A 14231-nucleotide genomic window follows, 5' to 3' on the forward strand; every position below is an offset into this window, starting at 1 on the left:
GCAGCTTACAAGACAGAACAGAGTAAGAAAAGAAAATAGATTTTTTTCACTTGTTAAATTGAAGTTATTCCACCTGAAAGGCTTGGAGCAGGTTGATTTTAATTTAAAACAAGGGTGCCAATTGATTCTTTTTAAGTGTCTCTCAGATCTAAAAAATTATATGCTTCATTGATGAGGAAGAGACAGCTCAGAGCAGGAAGGTAAAATGTAGAGTTTGACTGGCCTTGAGCAAAAAATAGGGACTTATGTTTGGTTGGTAATGGGTGAACAGATTATTTTGACTACAACAAGTGGAAATGTTAATTATGCAAACAGTACTTTGATACCATTGAATGTTAAAAGAATGGCATAACAACATTTAGAATATTTTAGGAATTATTATTAAAGTTTTAATCTGTAAAGTAACTAGTAAAGAAAATTAGTTTTCTTTGTGTCAGAACAGAAGCAAAACGTAGATGTTTTACTTGATCCAAACAGTTTTGGATTTTATAACCAGATACTTGGAAAGAAATCTGTAGTTTGGAAGATATAACAATGCTTTGGAGAGCCCCACCCCACAATTGCAATAGCTGTGAATCCATTTGAAGTATCCTTCAAATTTGTGAGGTTTAAAAGCATTCTTTTTTTTTCAATAAAGATAATACAGTAGTTCAGAGATGCAAATTTGAAAGGAAAAATGTGATTTAGAACGTACACTGGTGCCCTCATAGCACTGCCAGGAATACCTTAAATCAGCTGCATCTTTTTCTCGGCTCCTGCCTTGGCCCTCCATGGCGGACACTTGATCCTGGGAAAAGACACATTGGTTTAAGCATGGCTGGCTGGGGAATTCTGGGAGTTGAGGTCCACTCATCTTAAAGTTGCCAAGGTTGAGAAACGCTGGCTTAGCTGTTCTTTTTCTGTTTAAATCACATCATGTCACCAACAGGGACGTTTAGTCTCAGAGCTCTTGGACCAATTGCACGAGTCTTTCCTTCAGGATGTTTTCAAACACTAATTTTGTCATGTTTTTATTCAGCAGGGTTATCTCCCCTAAGGACACTACCAGATGAAATATTTTTGTCTCATAGCTACATTTTGGGCTACCATCTATTTCTGCATTTTTAATAGCACCTAGATTTCTTGGTGATAATATTTATATCCCTGGCTTGAAAAGTTTCTCCTGCTGATCTGATAGTCTTGTTGGGGGTGGGGGGAGTGGCAGGGGATGGAAGGGGTGTCTTTATCGAATGGTAAATGTGAATTTCTTTATTTACTTGAAAAAGTGTTAGTTGGGACCTTTGTGCTCATTCTGTTGAGCAGGTCCTGATTTTTCACTTCCAGTCTTGTCTTGATGGCATTACTAGGGACAGTGGTGCTGCTACAATTACTCTTTTACCAAACCTGGTTTAGTCATAGTTACAGATTGGTTTGGAAATGAGATATTCTCCTTAAAATACACTGTCATCCAATTTCACTATATCTCCTATCACATCCCACTTCTGCAATCCTTTTTTGTTTCACAAACATTCTCTCTTTCATCTTCTAACAAATGGTTGTCTCTCTGTTTTTGAATAAAGGAATATAGCCAGAATCTTCTGCTTTATTAAACAGACTTTCCACAGGCTTTGCTGAATAAACAGGCCATATCATGTATCTATAATATAAAATTTACTGAACACGGTAGCTAATTATGTTATATAACTAAAATCCCCCTACATGGAGACTGAAACATACACTACATACTACATTTCCTCTGTGTTCCCACATCACAGGCAGCTTTGAGCTGCAAACAAAATTTCTTTGCAAACAAAATCTCTACCTGCTGACTCCATTTCTATCTAGCTAAAAGCAATTTGCCACCCACCATGCTTATGTGGCATGAAGAAAAAAAAAAGTCAAGAGAATCAAAGAATGTGTAGAAAGTTAGCCTGTCAGAACAACTGTTCCACTTAGGTGGCAGAGGATGGCTGATAAAAAAACTGCAGTATTACAGAATGGGGGGGGGGAGAGATTGCCCCCCCCAGAGTGAAATATCTGTTAGTAACACTTCATTTGTTCTTCCGTATAACATTGGATTATCCTTTTTAGTTCTGTGAGAAAAACAATACAGATTCTAATCTTTGCAGTGGAGACCAAAATAAACCCACCTGACTTGTGTCCCTCAATCAAAATCTTACTGTTTCCTCTTGAATTTATTATTTGAGAGGAGGGGACAAGTAAACAGGCTGCAACTGAAGATACTGACCTTGCTTCAGATAAAGGTGTTGGTCAGGTCTCAGCTAGAGCTTCTTTACCCCAATAGATGGACTCTAATGAGGATTCAAGTGCAAAATCTTTTTCATATTTTTAGAAACTACTTAATACCCAGGTAGTATGCAATAATGTTTAATTCAAGATAGACTTTGGGGGGTTTTATCAATTCTTTTACTTTCCAGCGGCACTGGACTTACAAAACAGCCCTATATATTGCAACAGACAATTAGTCTCTTTAATTCAATCTTTCCATGGACTGGATTTGCATATGGTGTTAAGTTATTAACATTGCTTGTTTCTGACTATGTAATATATGAGTGCACTTATTAGGGGTGAGTGTTATGGACAAACGTGGCTGTCAATGGTTTTAGGACGGGGGTTTCCTCTGGCTCTTTTTTCTGGTGATGCCAGGTAGGTAGGCCTGGGACCATTAGAATGAAAGCCTGGGGATCTGCCACTGAGCTACAGTTCCTTCAAAGCCTGAAGCAGTGTTTACTTGCAAAAGATCTATTGTAGCCCAGATAAGTTGAGTCATGAATACAAGTTTTAAAATTTACCCATTGTTATAACTTTCTGGGACTGTATTCATAATGTCATACACTATATTGCCAGAGCGATAACACATTCAGATGACATATTAAAAGGTTTCCACCTAAAAAAAATTCTAATTTTATTGTAGGTTATAAGGAAGGGAGAAGTGAGTTGCTGCTGGATTTGTACGGCTTGCAAGGAGAATGAATTTGTGCAAGATGAGTTCACATGCAAAGCCTGTGAACTAGGATGGTGGCCTAATGATGAGCTGACAGGTATGAGCAACCCTTTACAATAACTGTCTCTCACTACTCAAGGTACCCCAAAATAAGAATGTTTATTTTACTTGGTTACTTATTAAACTTTTATCCTCCATTTTCCTTATTAAATACAATTTCAAAGCAAGGTGGGCTATGGATACACTGCAGAATGCCTGGACAGTCACAAAAGTATGTGTCTGGTTACACATATAACAAAAATCAGTGTCCATACAGGTAGTCCTCATTTAGCGACTGCCTTCTTTAGCAACTATTCACAGTTACGATGGTGATGAAGAAGTAACTTTGCAACCAATCTTCCCATTTATGATGTTTGCAGGTCTATAAAGCAAAGGAAAGCTGAAGTAAAATCATAAGCACAGTTGTGGTTTCACTTAGCAACCATTTCACTTAACAACTGAGTTGCCAGTCCCAATTGTGGTTGTTAAATGAGAACTACCTGTATATGCACACTTCTATATGGGAATATACCCTTCAGGCATTTTCCTCTGGGTAACTGTGATCCCATGAGGGGAGAGAAGGGGGTGTCAGCCCTCCCAGAGAAACCAGACAAGACACATGACCAGATGAGCTAATTCTACTTTATTGTAAAGTTACATTAACAGAATCTTGCAAGTCTGAAAATACAAATCTCCCACTGTCACTTTTAACAGCCTGTTAGGGCAGATCCTTTTTAAGTTTCTTTCTTTGCCCTTTATTCAGCTGCAGGCTCCTCCCCCTTTTTTCTGATTGTTTCCTAGGCAGCATCTCTTCCCCTCATCCCTCAAGGTCATTCCCACATACTATTACAGGGGGGGCACATTCCTCCTGTTGCATGTTTCCTGACTCTGCTCTGCCATCTGTAGGCAATTCCATATTTACTTTAGGTCTTTTTGTCAAGTGGCAGAACTCTTACAAGAGGCTCATGGGAAAGTAGGTCAAATCTCTGTTTGGACCTTCCTAGCCTGCCTTGCTATTGTCCTCTGATCCCAGTTGAACTACCATCTTCCCACCATTTATAAAAATGGAAAACTGCAATATAAGCCCTTGAGTTCACCTACCATCAATAATTTGGCCCTAATTTCATTGTCAATGAGCCAGTGGAGGACTTAATGAATAATGTCCTCCACCTGACCAACACCACAAGGACAGAGACATTGTTCAACAGGGCACCTGCAAAATCTCCCTTCAAGATATGCCGAGGGCATGGTTTGCAGGTGAAAGAATATAAAAGCCCCTCTCAGTAAGGCACTGGTAATATTAACCAGGTCCTGGGAGAAGCTTCTATGTTTTTTATAGTGATGGTACCAAGATGAAAATTTGGATGATTGTACTGCACTGAGATCTTTATTGTCATCCCTTTCAAAAGCCTAGCTCTATATTTTCTTTGTTCCAAGAGCTACATTCTCCCAAAGGTAGGGAATACAATTTCTACAATTGTAGGATGGGCAACAGAAGTTTGGTCCATTGATTCCCAACTATGTAATGAAGAAAACAGAGTTTGGCAAGATAGAATTGACTGTTATATATATTAACTCAGATTACTATAATAGTTAGTTGTTCCTCAGAGAGGTTAGGGTTAACTACAGGATACAGCCTACAGTATATAGCGCTTCCAAACATCCGTCTATTGTTCTACAAAAGGAGAACATCAGCTAGCAGGTTCTCATCGTTTTTATTTCCTATTCATTAGAAGTCCTCTGCTAGTTGTGCCTCTGGGCCTCTTCACATGAGTCCTCCCTCTGCCTGAACTTTGCCTGTTTTCCTGTGAGCCTCAGATCATCCAGAATTAGAGAGTTAGAAGAGGGAATCTACCATATTGGAAGAGACATTCCCTTATTTTGTGCATCATAGCTAAAATTCAAAAGTAAATTGGCAATCTATGCAACTGTTGCAGAATAGGAATAATATGAATATAGGCTTCTGCATTCAAGTTCAGTTTAAGTTTTCCAAAATTTTCAAAGAAAGCATCATGGGAAGCATTTTGCAGTAATCCAACACGGATTGCTACTAAGGCAATTTATAACCAAGGTAAAAACTAATTGCGTCAGTTAAAATTATATAGTAAAAAGCAAAAGCATAACATTGAAACACTTCAAAAAGCCAGAAGAAGTCATCATTCCAAACTAACATACACTAAAAAGTCTGGATGAAAAACAAAGTTCTTTCTCCAAATTAAAATAATTGACAGCCAGCATGATACATGTAGTTAGTTTCCGACAGTAAGCTGTTTGTGTAATATTTCATCTTCCACATGAAAATTGTGTATCATATCCTACTACAGTGAATACAGAGGGGAATGAGGTTCTATGATAGGATGAGAGCTTTATTTGACTCTGGAATAATGCAACGTTCCTTAAAGTATCATAGCCATGGGGAATTAGGAGCTATCAGCTCTTCAAGGTAGTCCAGACAAGAAACAAACCATGAGTACTAACACTACCTTTATTGTAAGGTTACAGCAACAGAATCTTGCAAGTCTGAAAGTACCTTTCTCCTCCTTACTTTTACTCTCCCAAAAACTAGGGAGGGTCCCTTCTGAGTTGCTTTCTCCAACCCCACCCCTCCTTCGGTCTCAGATTTCATTTATCAGACTGTTGTCTAGGCTACAGCTCTTCTTTCTGCCTCCCAAGGTCATTCCCACATACTATTACAGGAACATATCTTACCAGTCCTTAAATAACTCCATGGCCTTCCAATTCATTTCTGAACACAGCTGAAAATGGAAGTTAGGTTAAACAGCTCAGAGTTTGGCATGGTATGAAACACTGAGCACTCCACAACCCAATGGATTTGCAACACATACCCAAGCTGCTAAAAATCCAAGTCATGCCTACCTCTGATCGATCACATTTACATTCACACCATACTTCCTAGGGAGAGAAAGGATAAGAGAGAGAAAGTTTTGCATTTGTTCTACCTTGCTTCCAGTTGCTATTCAATCCTCTCCCCACCCCACCCCACCCCACCCCAAGAATGACACAGAAGAGAGGTATGTGTTCTTTCTGCCTGCTGCTCAGGCCGGCTCACTTTATGGTTCAGGAGCCAATATGGCATAGTGGTTAAAATGCTAGACTACAGTTACTGTACAATTGGGGAGGCACAGATTCCCTCCGCCATGAAAGTTCATTGAATGGCTTTGGGTTAGTCACTATCTCTCAACCCAATCAACTTCACAAGATTCTTGTAGGGAAAAATATGAACAGGAATTACTATTCCTGCTACCTTGAGTTCCAGGAGGAAAGGTGGGAATCTAGGAATGTTTGTAGCAATACCTTTCCTAGGGATTTTATGTGTGTGCACATTGCTGTTAGTTATACCACCCTGGACACTATAAATAATTTGAATTGCTAATTTTCTTTAAAAAAAGAAAGAACAACTGGCAATTATTTATGATAGCTAGATCATAATCTCTGGGTTATACCATTGCCATGCTCCAAAACTCGAAGTTGCTGTGTATTCGTGAGAGTTTAAAATTTACAGTTAGTTTTCACCACATGTATCATTATGCTTGCAAAGAGTAGCACTGAGATTATTGGAACATTGTGAGGGAGTAAAACTGTAGGTGGCAATAACTGCTTAAACCATCGAACTCCTATATTCCTTGGTAATTCATTTGGCTTTTTCTTCTGCTCAGCAGGCATTTATAATGTAAGAAGTATACATTTAATACTTTACATACTCATGCCTACACTATCAAACTCATGACTGTTGACCAAATAAATTAGCACCTAAACTGGGCAATCAGCATAAATGGCATGATGTATCCCACTCATGTACCCTTAACCTAGTAGATCTTTTATCCCTGTTATCTTTAGAAAGTGGATATAGGGTTTCATTTAGGTAAACCAAAAATCAAATGATATTACCTTGACAGTTAATGAAACTGAAGCTGATGGATTTCCGGCTGTCCAGATTACAAACTATGCACACAAATAATTATACTGGTAATGCTATCAGGCAGAATAAGGACAGAAATGCATGATGTCTATTTAAAAGGAAAAAAAATATATTCATACTTAATGTTGCTTGTAATAGTCAGGAATGTTGTCTAGTAATAGTCAAAATGTCCAAGCACTTTAAAAATTAGATGTCTCTGTTAACGAACTGTCTCGTATACTGTAAATGTCTCAAAAGCTGAATAAATATGTTGGCTTTTATCCTGCAGGACAATTAATTTCTGTCTATGTATTACTAAATAGAAACTGTAACTAACATTTATTTGGTTTGAATGCTATCCTGGGGATGTCCGTTGGCTTTGAAGTTGTAAGTATAAAGTTTAGAAATAAATAGACTTTTGAGAACTAAACTCTGCTTCAAATTGCCTTGAAAAATTAAGAAGAGTTTATCGTTTATATGTAAACTAAGACATTACAACAAAGATATACGATAGGACTTGCACTCATGCAGTAGGACTTCTCTTGTGCTTCCTCTTTCTTCTGTCCAAACTGGTGGAGCAGATTTGGCAAATACACAGGGGGCCGGTGGGAGGAAGAATAATCCATTCCATTGGCAGATTTTGTTCTACCAGTGGAATGATGTAACTGGATGAAACTCTTTACTGTCTTTTGTGTAAAAATCACTTGTTTTGGTATGAATGCAGGATCACTTCTTTTATACAACCGCTCTTTAAGGATTCCAAAAGAGCTTTTTGTTGTGCTGATTTGTTTGCATATCCGATCATTTCTTTTTCTTTTTTGTATCCTACAGGCTGCAAACCTATCCCTGTAAAGTATCTGCAGTGGAGTGACATAGAGTCCATTGTGGCTGTGGCCTTCTCTTGCCTGGGCATCCTCGTCACCATGTTTGTTACCCTTATCTTTGCACTCTACAGGGATACCCCTGTCGTCAAATCCTCTAGCCGGGAGCTCTGCTACATAATACTTGCGGGGATCTTCCTTGGTTATATCTGCCCTTTCACCCTCCTTGCTAAGCCCACTGTCACTTCATGCTACCTCCAGCGTCTCCTGGTGGGGCTTTCCTCTGCCATGTGCTATTCTGCCCTTGTAACAAAAACCAACCGCATTGCACGCATTCTGGCAGGGAGCAAGAAAAAAATTTGTACCCGCAAACCACGCTTCATGAGCGCTTGGGCCCAAGTAGTTATTGCCTCTATTTTGATCAGTGTGCAGCTGACATTGGTAATTACTCTGATCATTATGGAGCCCCCTTTCCCCATCCTTTCCTATCCCAGTATCAAGGAAGTCTTTCTGATCTGCAACACCAGCAACTTAGGTGTGGTTGCCCCAGTGGGCTACAACGGACTCCTTATCATGAGTTGCACTTACTATGCTTTCAAAACTCGCAACGTGCCCGCCAATTTCAATGAAGCCAAGTACATTGCCTTCACTATGTACACAACATGCATCATCTGGCTTGCCTTTGTACCTATATACTTTGGGAGCAACTACAAGATCATCACAACTTGCTTTGCCGTGAGCCTGAGTGTAACAGTGGCCTTGGGGTGCATGTTCACTCCCAAGATGTACATCATCATTGCAAAGCCTGAAAGGAATGTCCGCAGTGCCTTCACCACTTCAGACGTGGTGCGTATGCATGTCGGGGATGGCAAGACACCTTGTAGGTCCAACACTTTCCTCAGCATATTCCGGAGAAAGAAGCCAGGCGCTGGAAACCCAAAGTAAGTACTTTGACAGTGCACCTCTATCACACTTTCTTTTTCTCTTCCTTGTTCTTCAAAAACCTGCTATGTGTTAAAAAAAAGATGATCATTTTCTTTAAAGAAGCAAAGCAAGACAAAATCTGAAATAGGAATCTGTTCTTCCTCTCTGCTGCTTTGAAACCATGAATCCTGTCTAATATTCTGACATGCCCTTATCATCTCCAATCTTATTAACCTTTCTAGTTTCCTTTCATTTTTGCTTCCTGATCCCTAATGGTGTGCATATAAAATAATGGACAGCATGCTGAACTATCAACAAATCTTGGAAAGGGTATTTCTACATTTGCAGCCATGTTTCATTCTGTGCCAATACTGCCACACAATAAACAATTTACAGCACTAACTCTTTACTAACCTATGTATTAGGCTTCTCACAGATAACTGAAAATCTCACTTCTCCAGGTACTCAGCCTTTATTCAGGAACTGGCTTACTCAGTAGAAAACTCATATACATCACTCAATAGTTTCTTTATTACAGACAAGAAAGAAGCTATATACACAAAGATTTGCCCGCTGCAATACACTGTGGTCAAAGCCTATAGATAGGCCTATCTCCAGCATTTAAATTCTAAGCTTTTTGCTTCTGCTTTTCTGAATCGATAGATACTTGATTGCTCTCTTGGTCTTGAGAGGCAATTGCTCTTTGTTGATATAACAGTTCTCTCTGTGAATTACTGGTTCCTGGCTCACCAGCTTAATTTCTTACATTATGGGCCTTTCTAATGAAGTGAGATTTCATTATGCTCAGTTGTTGACTAAGACTGAATTGAATAGTCTCAATCTCCTAAGAGCCATTTTGTCTCAATAAGCTTTTTTCATAGTCCAATATATGACAGGTAAGTCAACTGGTTGAAGGGTTTTTAAAGCCATTTCAAATTCAGTATTTTTCCGACTCTTGCTCTGTTTAACAGAAATGCCCATGATGAATTGCTATGCTTACCCAAACTACCCTGCAAATCTGGGAAAGTTGTTGGAAGGCTGTGCACTGAATACCACTTTAACCATCAGATTGACTAATCAGTTAAACCAAAGTATTGTATTTCAGCAGCTTTCAGCTGAATGAATCTTTTCCCTAGAAATAATAGGCCTCACATTGTTTATGAATTATAGTACAAGACTCTCTAAGAAAATATCCTGATCTCTGTGTGAATATGGCAGAGCCTTCTGCTTCATTCACTCCATCATTTTTTCACTGCCTGATGAGAAATCTTGGGATTTTTTCTATTCATGCAGTCTCCATTGAAAGAAGAAATTAATAGAGTCTTTTCTGTCTTTTCCCTTTATTTAAACAGAAGAAAGGAATGTTGTGGGATGATAATTATATGCACAAGTAACTGCAGGGCAATTAGATGGATTTCTTACCTTACAAAACAAGCGTACACACACACTTCAATATAATATACAGATGATATCTGAGACTATCATTAACATCGTTATCATCATCCAACTAATTTACTCTTATGTTCATACTTGACTAATTTCATAGGATTCTACACAGCTTCAGTGTCTTCAGGTCTTTTCAAGATTGGAACTATTAAACAAAGGTGGTTCATCTTAGAGTAGAAGGTAATGATAAGCTAAGCTGTATTTTTAATTTTGGATAAAATTTAGTGGATGCTTGTTGTTCACCAAAGCTTCAGAATTTGGAGGACTTAGTTCAGAAACTTCTGGAAATGTTATAATTGCAGTAGATCTTCTCAGGATGACAGGTATGCAACTACCAATTCTGAGGGATTAACAGGATAGAAACTTCCCTGAAATAACACCTGAAATAACACCTAATAAATAAACTATGTATTTATTTATCTATTTTGGTCGCAGTAGTGGTGCAGAAGAATCATTAGAACTATGAGTTTGGGAAGATTACATTTACGAGAATAGGTAAATATTATGCTTAATTATTTATTGCCTTTCATAGCAGGAAATTCAATTCTTTCTGTCTGTTATGAGGAATATAATTATAACTTTCTGACAGGTTTTTAAGAAACATTTTTATTCTTTTTCAAGAACCAATATAAAATATTAAAATAATTACTCTAATAAATTTTATAATAATCCTTATCCTTTTGATTTATTAAGTTTTAAAAACAAAGGAACAGCATTAAAATGCCCAAATGTACATTTTGACACTTTTTTAAAAATAAGAAAGAATATCAATAAATATTGCTGAATTAGAGATAGGGGCAGCATAGATAACAGGCAATACTGAACATTTTCTAATCTGCAATGAGGTCCTGACCATTTGCCTTTGAAAAATACTACACCATAAGATCAGCTGCGAATTTAGTCTAGAAAAATGGAAGTAGATAAAAGAACTGGAAGAATTGAAAAACATTCCCCTGGTTTTTGGGTCATAATATCTCCTGAAATGCACTAAAATGCAATTTATTTTAGGATTTAAATTTCTGTACAACTTGGGTGTTTTGTGGAAAAAAATATTTATAAATGTTTATTTTGTGTGAAAATACATTTAAAAACAAGCACGTTTTGAAGAGATTTATTTTTAAAAATTCAGATTATTGCTGAAACAGAACAAAATTTATTAAAGAACTATCATGAGTCTGGGGCGGGCGGGGGGGTGCTAACAGAACTGATCAAGTGGACAAACAATTCCCTTCAAAAAGGATTTTATTATAAAAACTTATCTTAAAATAAAGATTTCATTATAATTCCTTATTCCCAGGAATTATTCTTACTTCTTCTCTGTGTTGTTTTATCTTGTTCTCTGTTCAGTTCTATCATAATTATAATTCTATAATCAATTCATTGACACTTATAGTTCTCTATTCTAGTATTGCTTGCACTTTATGGTTCTGGACTAATATTCTCTCTCTCTCTCTCTCTCACACACACACACACACACACACACATATATATGTATGTATTTTCCTATTAAGCCTCCCCCCTCCCCATCCGGGCTACTGTAGTTCTTTGTGAGCCCTTTAACCGCTGCAACATCTTCTCCGCCCAGTCAGTTCTACAGTACTGGCATTTGTGAGCCCTCTGTAGTCCAGGTACTGGCTGAAGGTTGGTATTGCTGCCTCCTTTTTTCTGGTTCTTGAAGGTTGCAGCTGCTATCATATATTTAGTTTCCCCACTGTTGGTAACTGTGGCTTCACTCAGGACACCCTCTTGTCAAATTTTTTACCTTGCCCGCATTGACCCCTGGAGTTGCAAACTACCTGACTCGTCCACCATCTTCCTGCTTTTCATCACCCACTACTGGGCTTTGGGGTTGCTGAGGCCAGTTATAGTGCCACTGGAGTTATTGTGGCTCTTGATGACATCACACCTGCTAGTTTCACTTGACTCAGCTTCAGTGTCTTCAGGTCTTTTCTGGGATTCCTTCCTTCCTTCCTTCCTTCCTTCCTTCCTTCCTTCCTTCCTTCCTTCCTTCCTTCCTTCCTTCCTTCCTCCAATCATGCATCTTCTTTTGTTCACTTCCTTTGTCTGGAAGAAAGTAACTGGAAAAGAAAGAATAAGGCAATTTTATAGACTCGGGTATTGGAAGAAACAAAATACCATCTATCCTTGGCTAAAGGAAAAATCATCCAGTCTTTATCCACAATACAAAATCAAAATCTTTATATTAAATTAATGTTCACCTTTGTAAATGTCTAGATGATGATTTGTCTGAATTAAAGTTCACAATGCCTGGGTCACATATAAGGTTGAACCATAATATGGTTTGGGTTTTGGGGGGGTTCAGTGTAATTTAGCATTATTTGGAATCAGGCACTATGGGTAGTTAAACATGGTTTAAAAATCCTGGGTTAGCGTGTTGTCTGAATTCACCCAGTATGAGACACCAAACTGCCCACTGTGTCATTCTGCTACAACATAGGCACGATTGCATTTTAATCAGTATCCAGCTCTAGTTTAATCCTTCTTCTATTTGTTCAAATATATTCTCTGTGAGAACGAGGGAAAGATCTAGATGTAGGCCTTGGCTTGTAGTAAAATATATATTATTTTATTAGTACATTGGCTTTATGCAACTTTGGCACTTCTCTTTGTAAATATGAAATTGTGGGTACCATTCAGGTCTTTCTGTTATTCTGGGCTTTCAGGTTCTAACTGAAAATGTCATCATATGGATGCCTACCTACCCTTTTATCTCCCATAATCATCCTTCTACCCTGACTTCCTTCTCTGCAATCTCTTCTGCCCCCTCCCCTTCCCCCCATTCCCATTCATTGGTCCAGATTTTTCTTCTTTATCTCAGTTAGTAGCAAGAGAAATCTAGCCATTCCTTTTGTTCTGTCCTTGTCAGTCTCCCACCCTTCCCCACCCTTCCAGAAGAGCAAGGCCATGACAAAGCCACTACGGCCTCCAAGATCCCCACCAAAGAGGCAGCCCTTATCACAGACAAGTCCCTCCTGAACCCTGCCCTTTCCTTTGCATTGGCCTGCAGAGCTACATGCACAAGATGGCAGTGGAGCTTCCCATCTTGTTTACTGATCTTCTTTGAATTTAATAATGCCAAAATAGAACAGGGGAATGCATTAATGCAGCATTAACATTTTCCAGGAGAAAGAAACACAACCTCATTTCGCCACAGCCTCCAGAGCAGCATTCCCCAGCCTAGTGCAGTCCAGATGTGTAAGACTATAAATCCATTGTGCTGTGTGATATGAAAGAAGTTGTTGGCTAATACATCTCAAAGTTTCAAAGATTGGTGGCGGGAAAAAGGGGGGGTGCTCTTAGATTTCCCCCCCTTTTCATTGCTTTAATTTGTTGCTTGACTTTTCACCTTACTTGCAGACAAAGGATTCAAAACAGAGTCTCTACTAGACCTTTCAAATAATATTTTAATAATAGCAAAAGGAATTCCATGAGGAAAAATATTTATCTTTTATTCAATATGTACATAATGTGTAATGCACTCTCTGTGTTAAGTATGCATTATAAGAACACATTTTTCTATGTTTGACAATAGTCCAGTGTCTCATACTGATATTAAATATATTCTGAGAGATTGTTTTTTTTATGACATTTTTAAGATTTTAGCTTTTCCCTTTGATTTTTCTCTGCTCAGGCTGTATGAAATTATAAACTAATATTATCATACTGTACTTAACTATAAATGCCGACTGACTTATTACCATATCCTCTACGTGGATGTATGTTGCATAAAAAAATAAAAGCACCATCATGACCATATAGTATAGTTGCAAACCTGAACCTTAACCCAAGCTAAGAAGAAAAGGATTCTGCTGCTGCTGCAAATCTGTTTTTCAGTGGAGATGCACATCTTATTATGCTGCATTAACAGCAACATGCTGATGGGTGTCCAGGAAGATAACACTGGCTTTAAAGTACTGTCTCAGCAAGCCAAGTAGCTATAAATGCATTTGAAAAGATAATCACAGAGTTGGGAGAACTCAACCATTATCTGTAACAAAGAGACAAGATTTACTTTACCTAAACCAGTTCTGAATGATGTTTATCTAGCTTAGTTCTAGAGAGAGAAAATACCTTCTCGGTCTATCTCATTGTCAAGTTAATATCCAGTATCTAACAT

At 38.2% G+C, this 14231-nt stretch overlaps 1 protein-coding gene across 2 annotated transcripts in view; it reads left to right on the forward strand.

Annotated features, from left to right (window-relative positions):
- GRM1 (glutamate metabotropic receptor 1) overlaps positions 1-14231 on the forward strand; it is a 186244-nt gene that overhangs the window by 150931 nt on the left and 21082 nt on the right. For both annotated transcript variants that reach the window (XM_088151013.1, XM_088151017.1), the window contains exons 6-7: positions 2915-3041; positions 7734-8664. In XM_088151013.1, the coding sequence (XP_088007139.1) occupies positions 2915-3041; positions 7734-8664 (1058 nt within the window). The remainder of the gene's footprint in view (positions 1-2914; positions 3042-7733; positions 8665-14231) is intronic.

The sequence above is a fragment of the Python bivittatus genome, unplaced genomic scaffold, assembly GCF_059951505.1.
Source record: "Python bivittatus isolate LINGU-HERP-01145 unplaced genomic scaffold, Pbiv_v1 ctg000020_np1212, whole genome shotgun sequence".
Taxonomy (NCBI): domain Eukaryota; kingdom Metazoa; phylum Chordata; class Lepidosauria; order Squamata; family Pythonidae; genus Python; species Python bivittatus.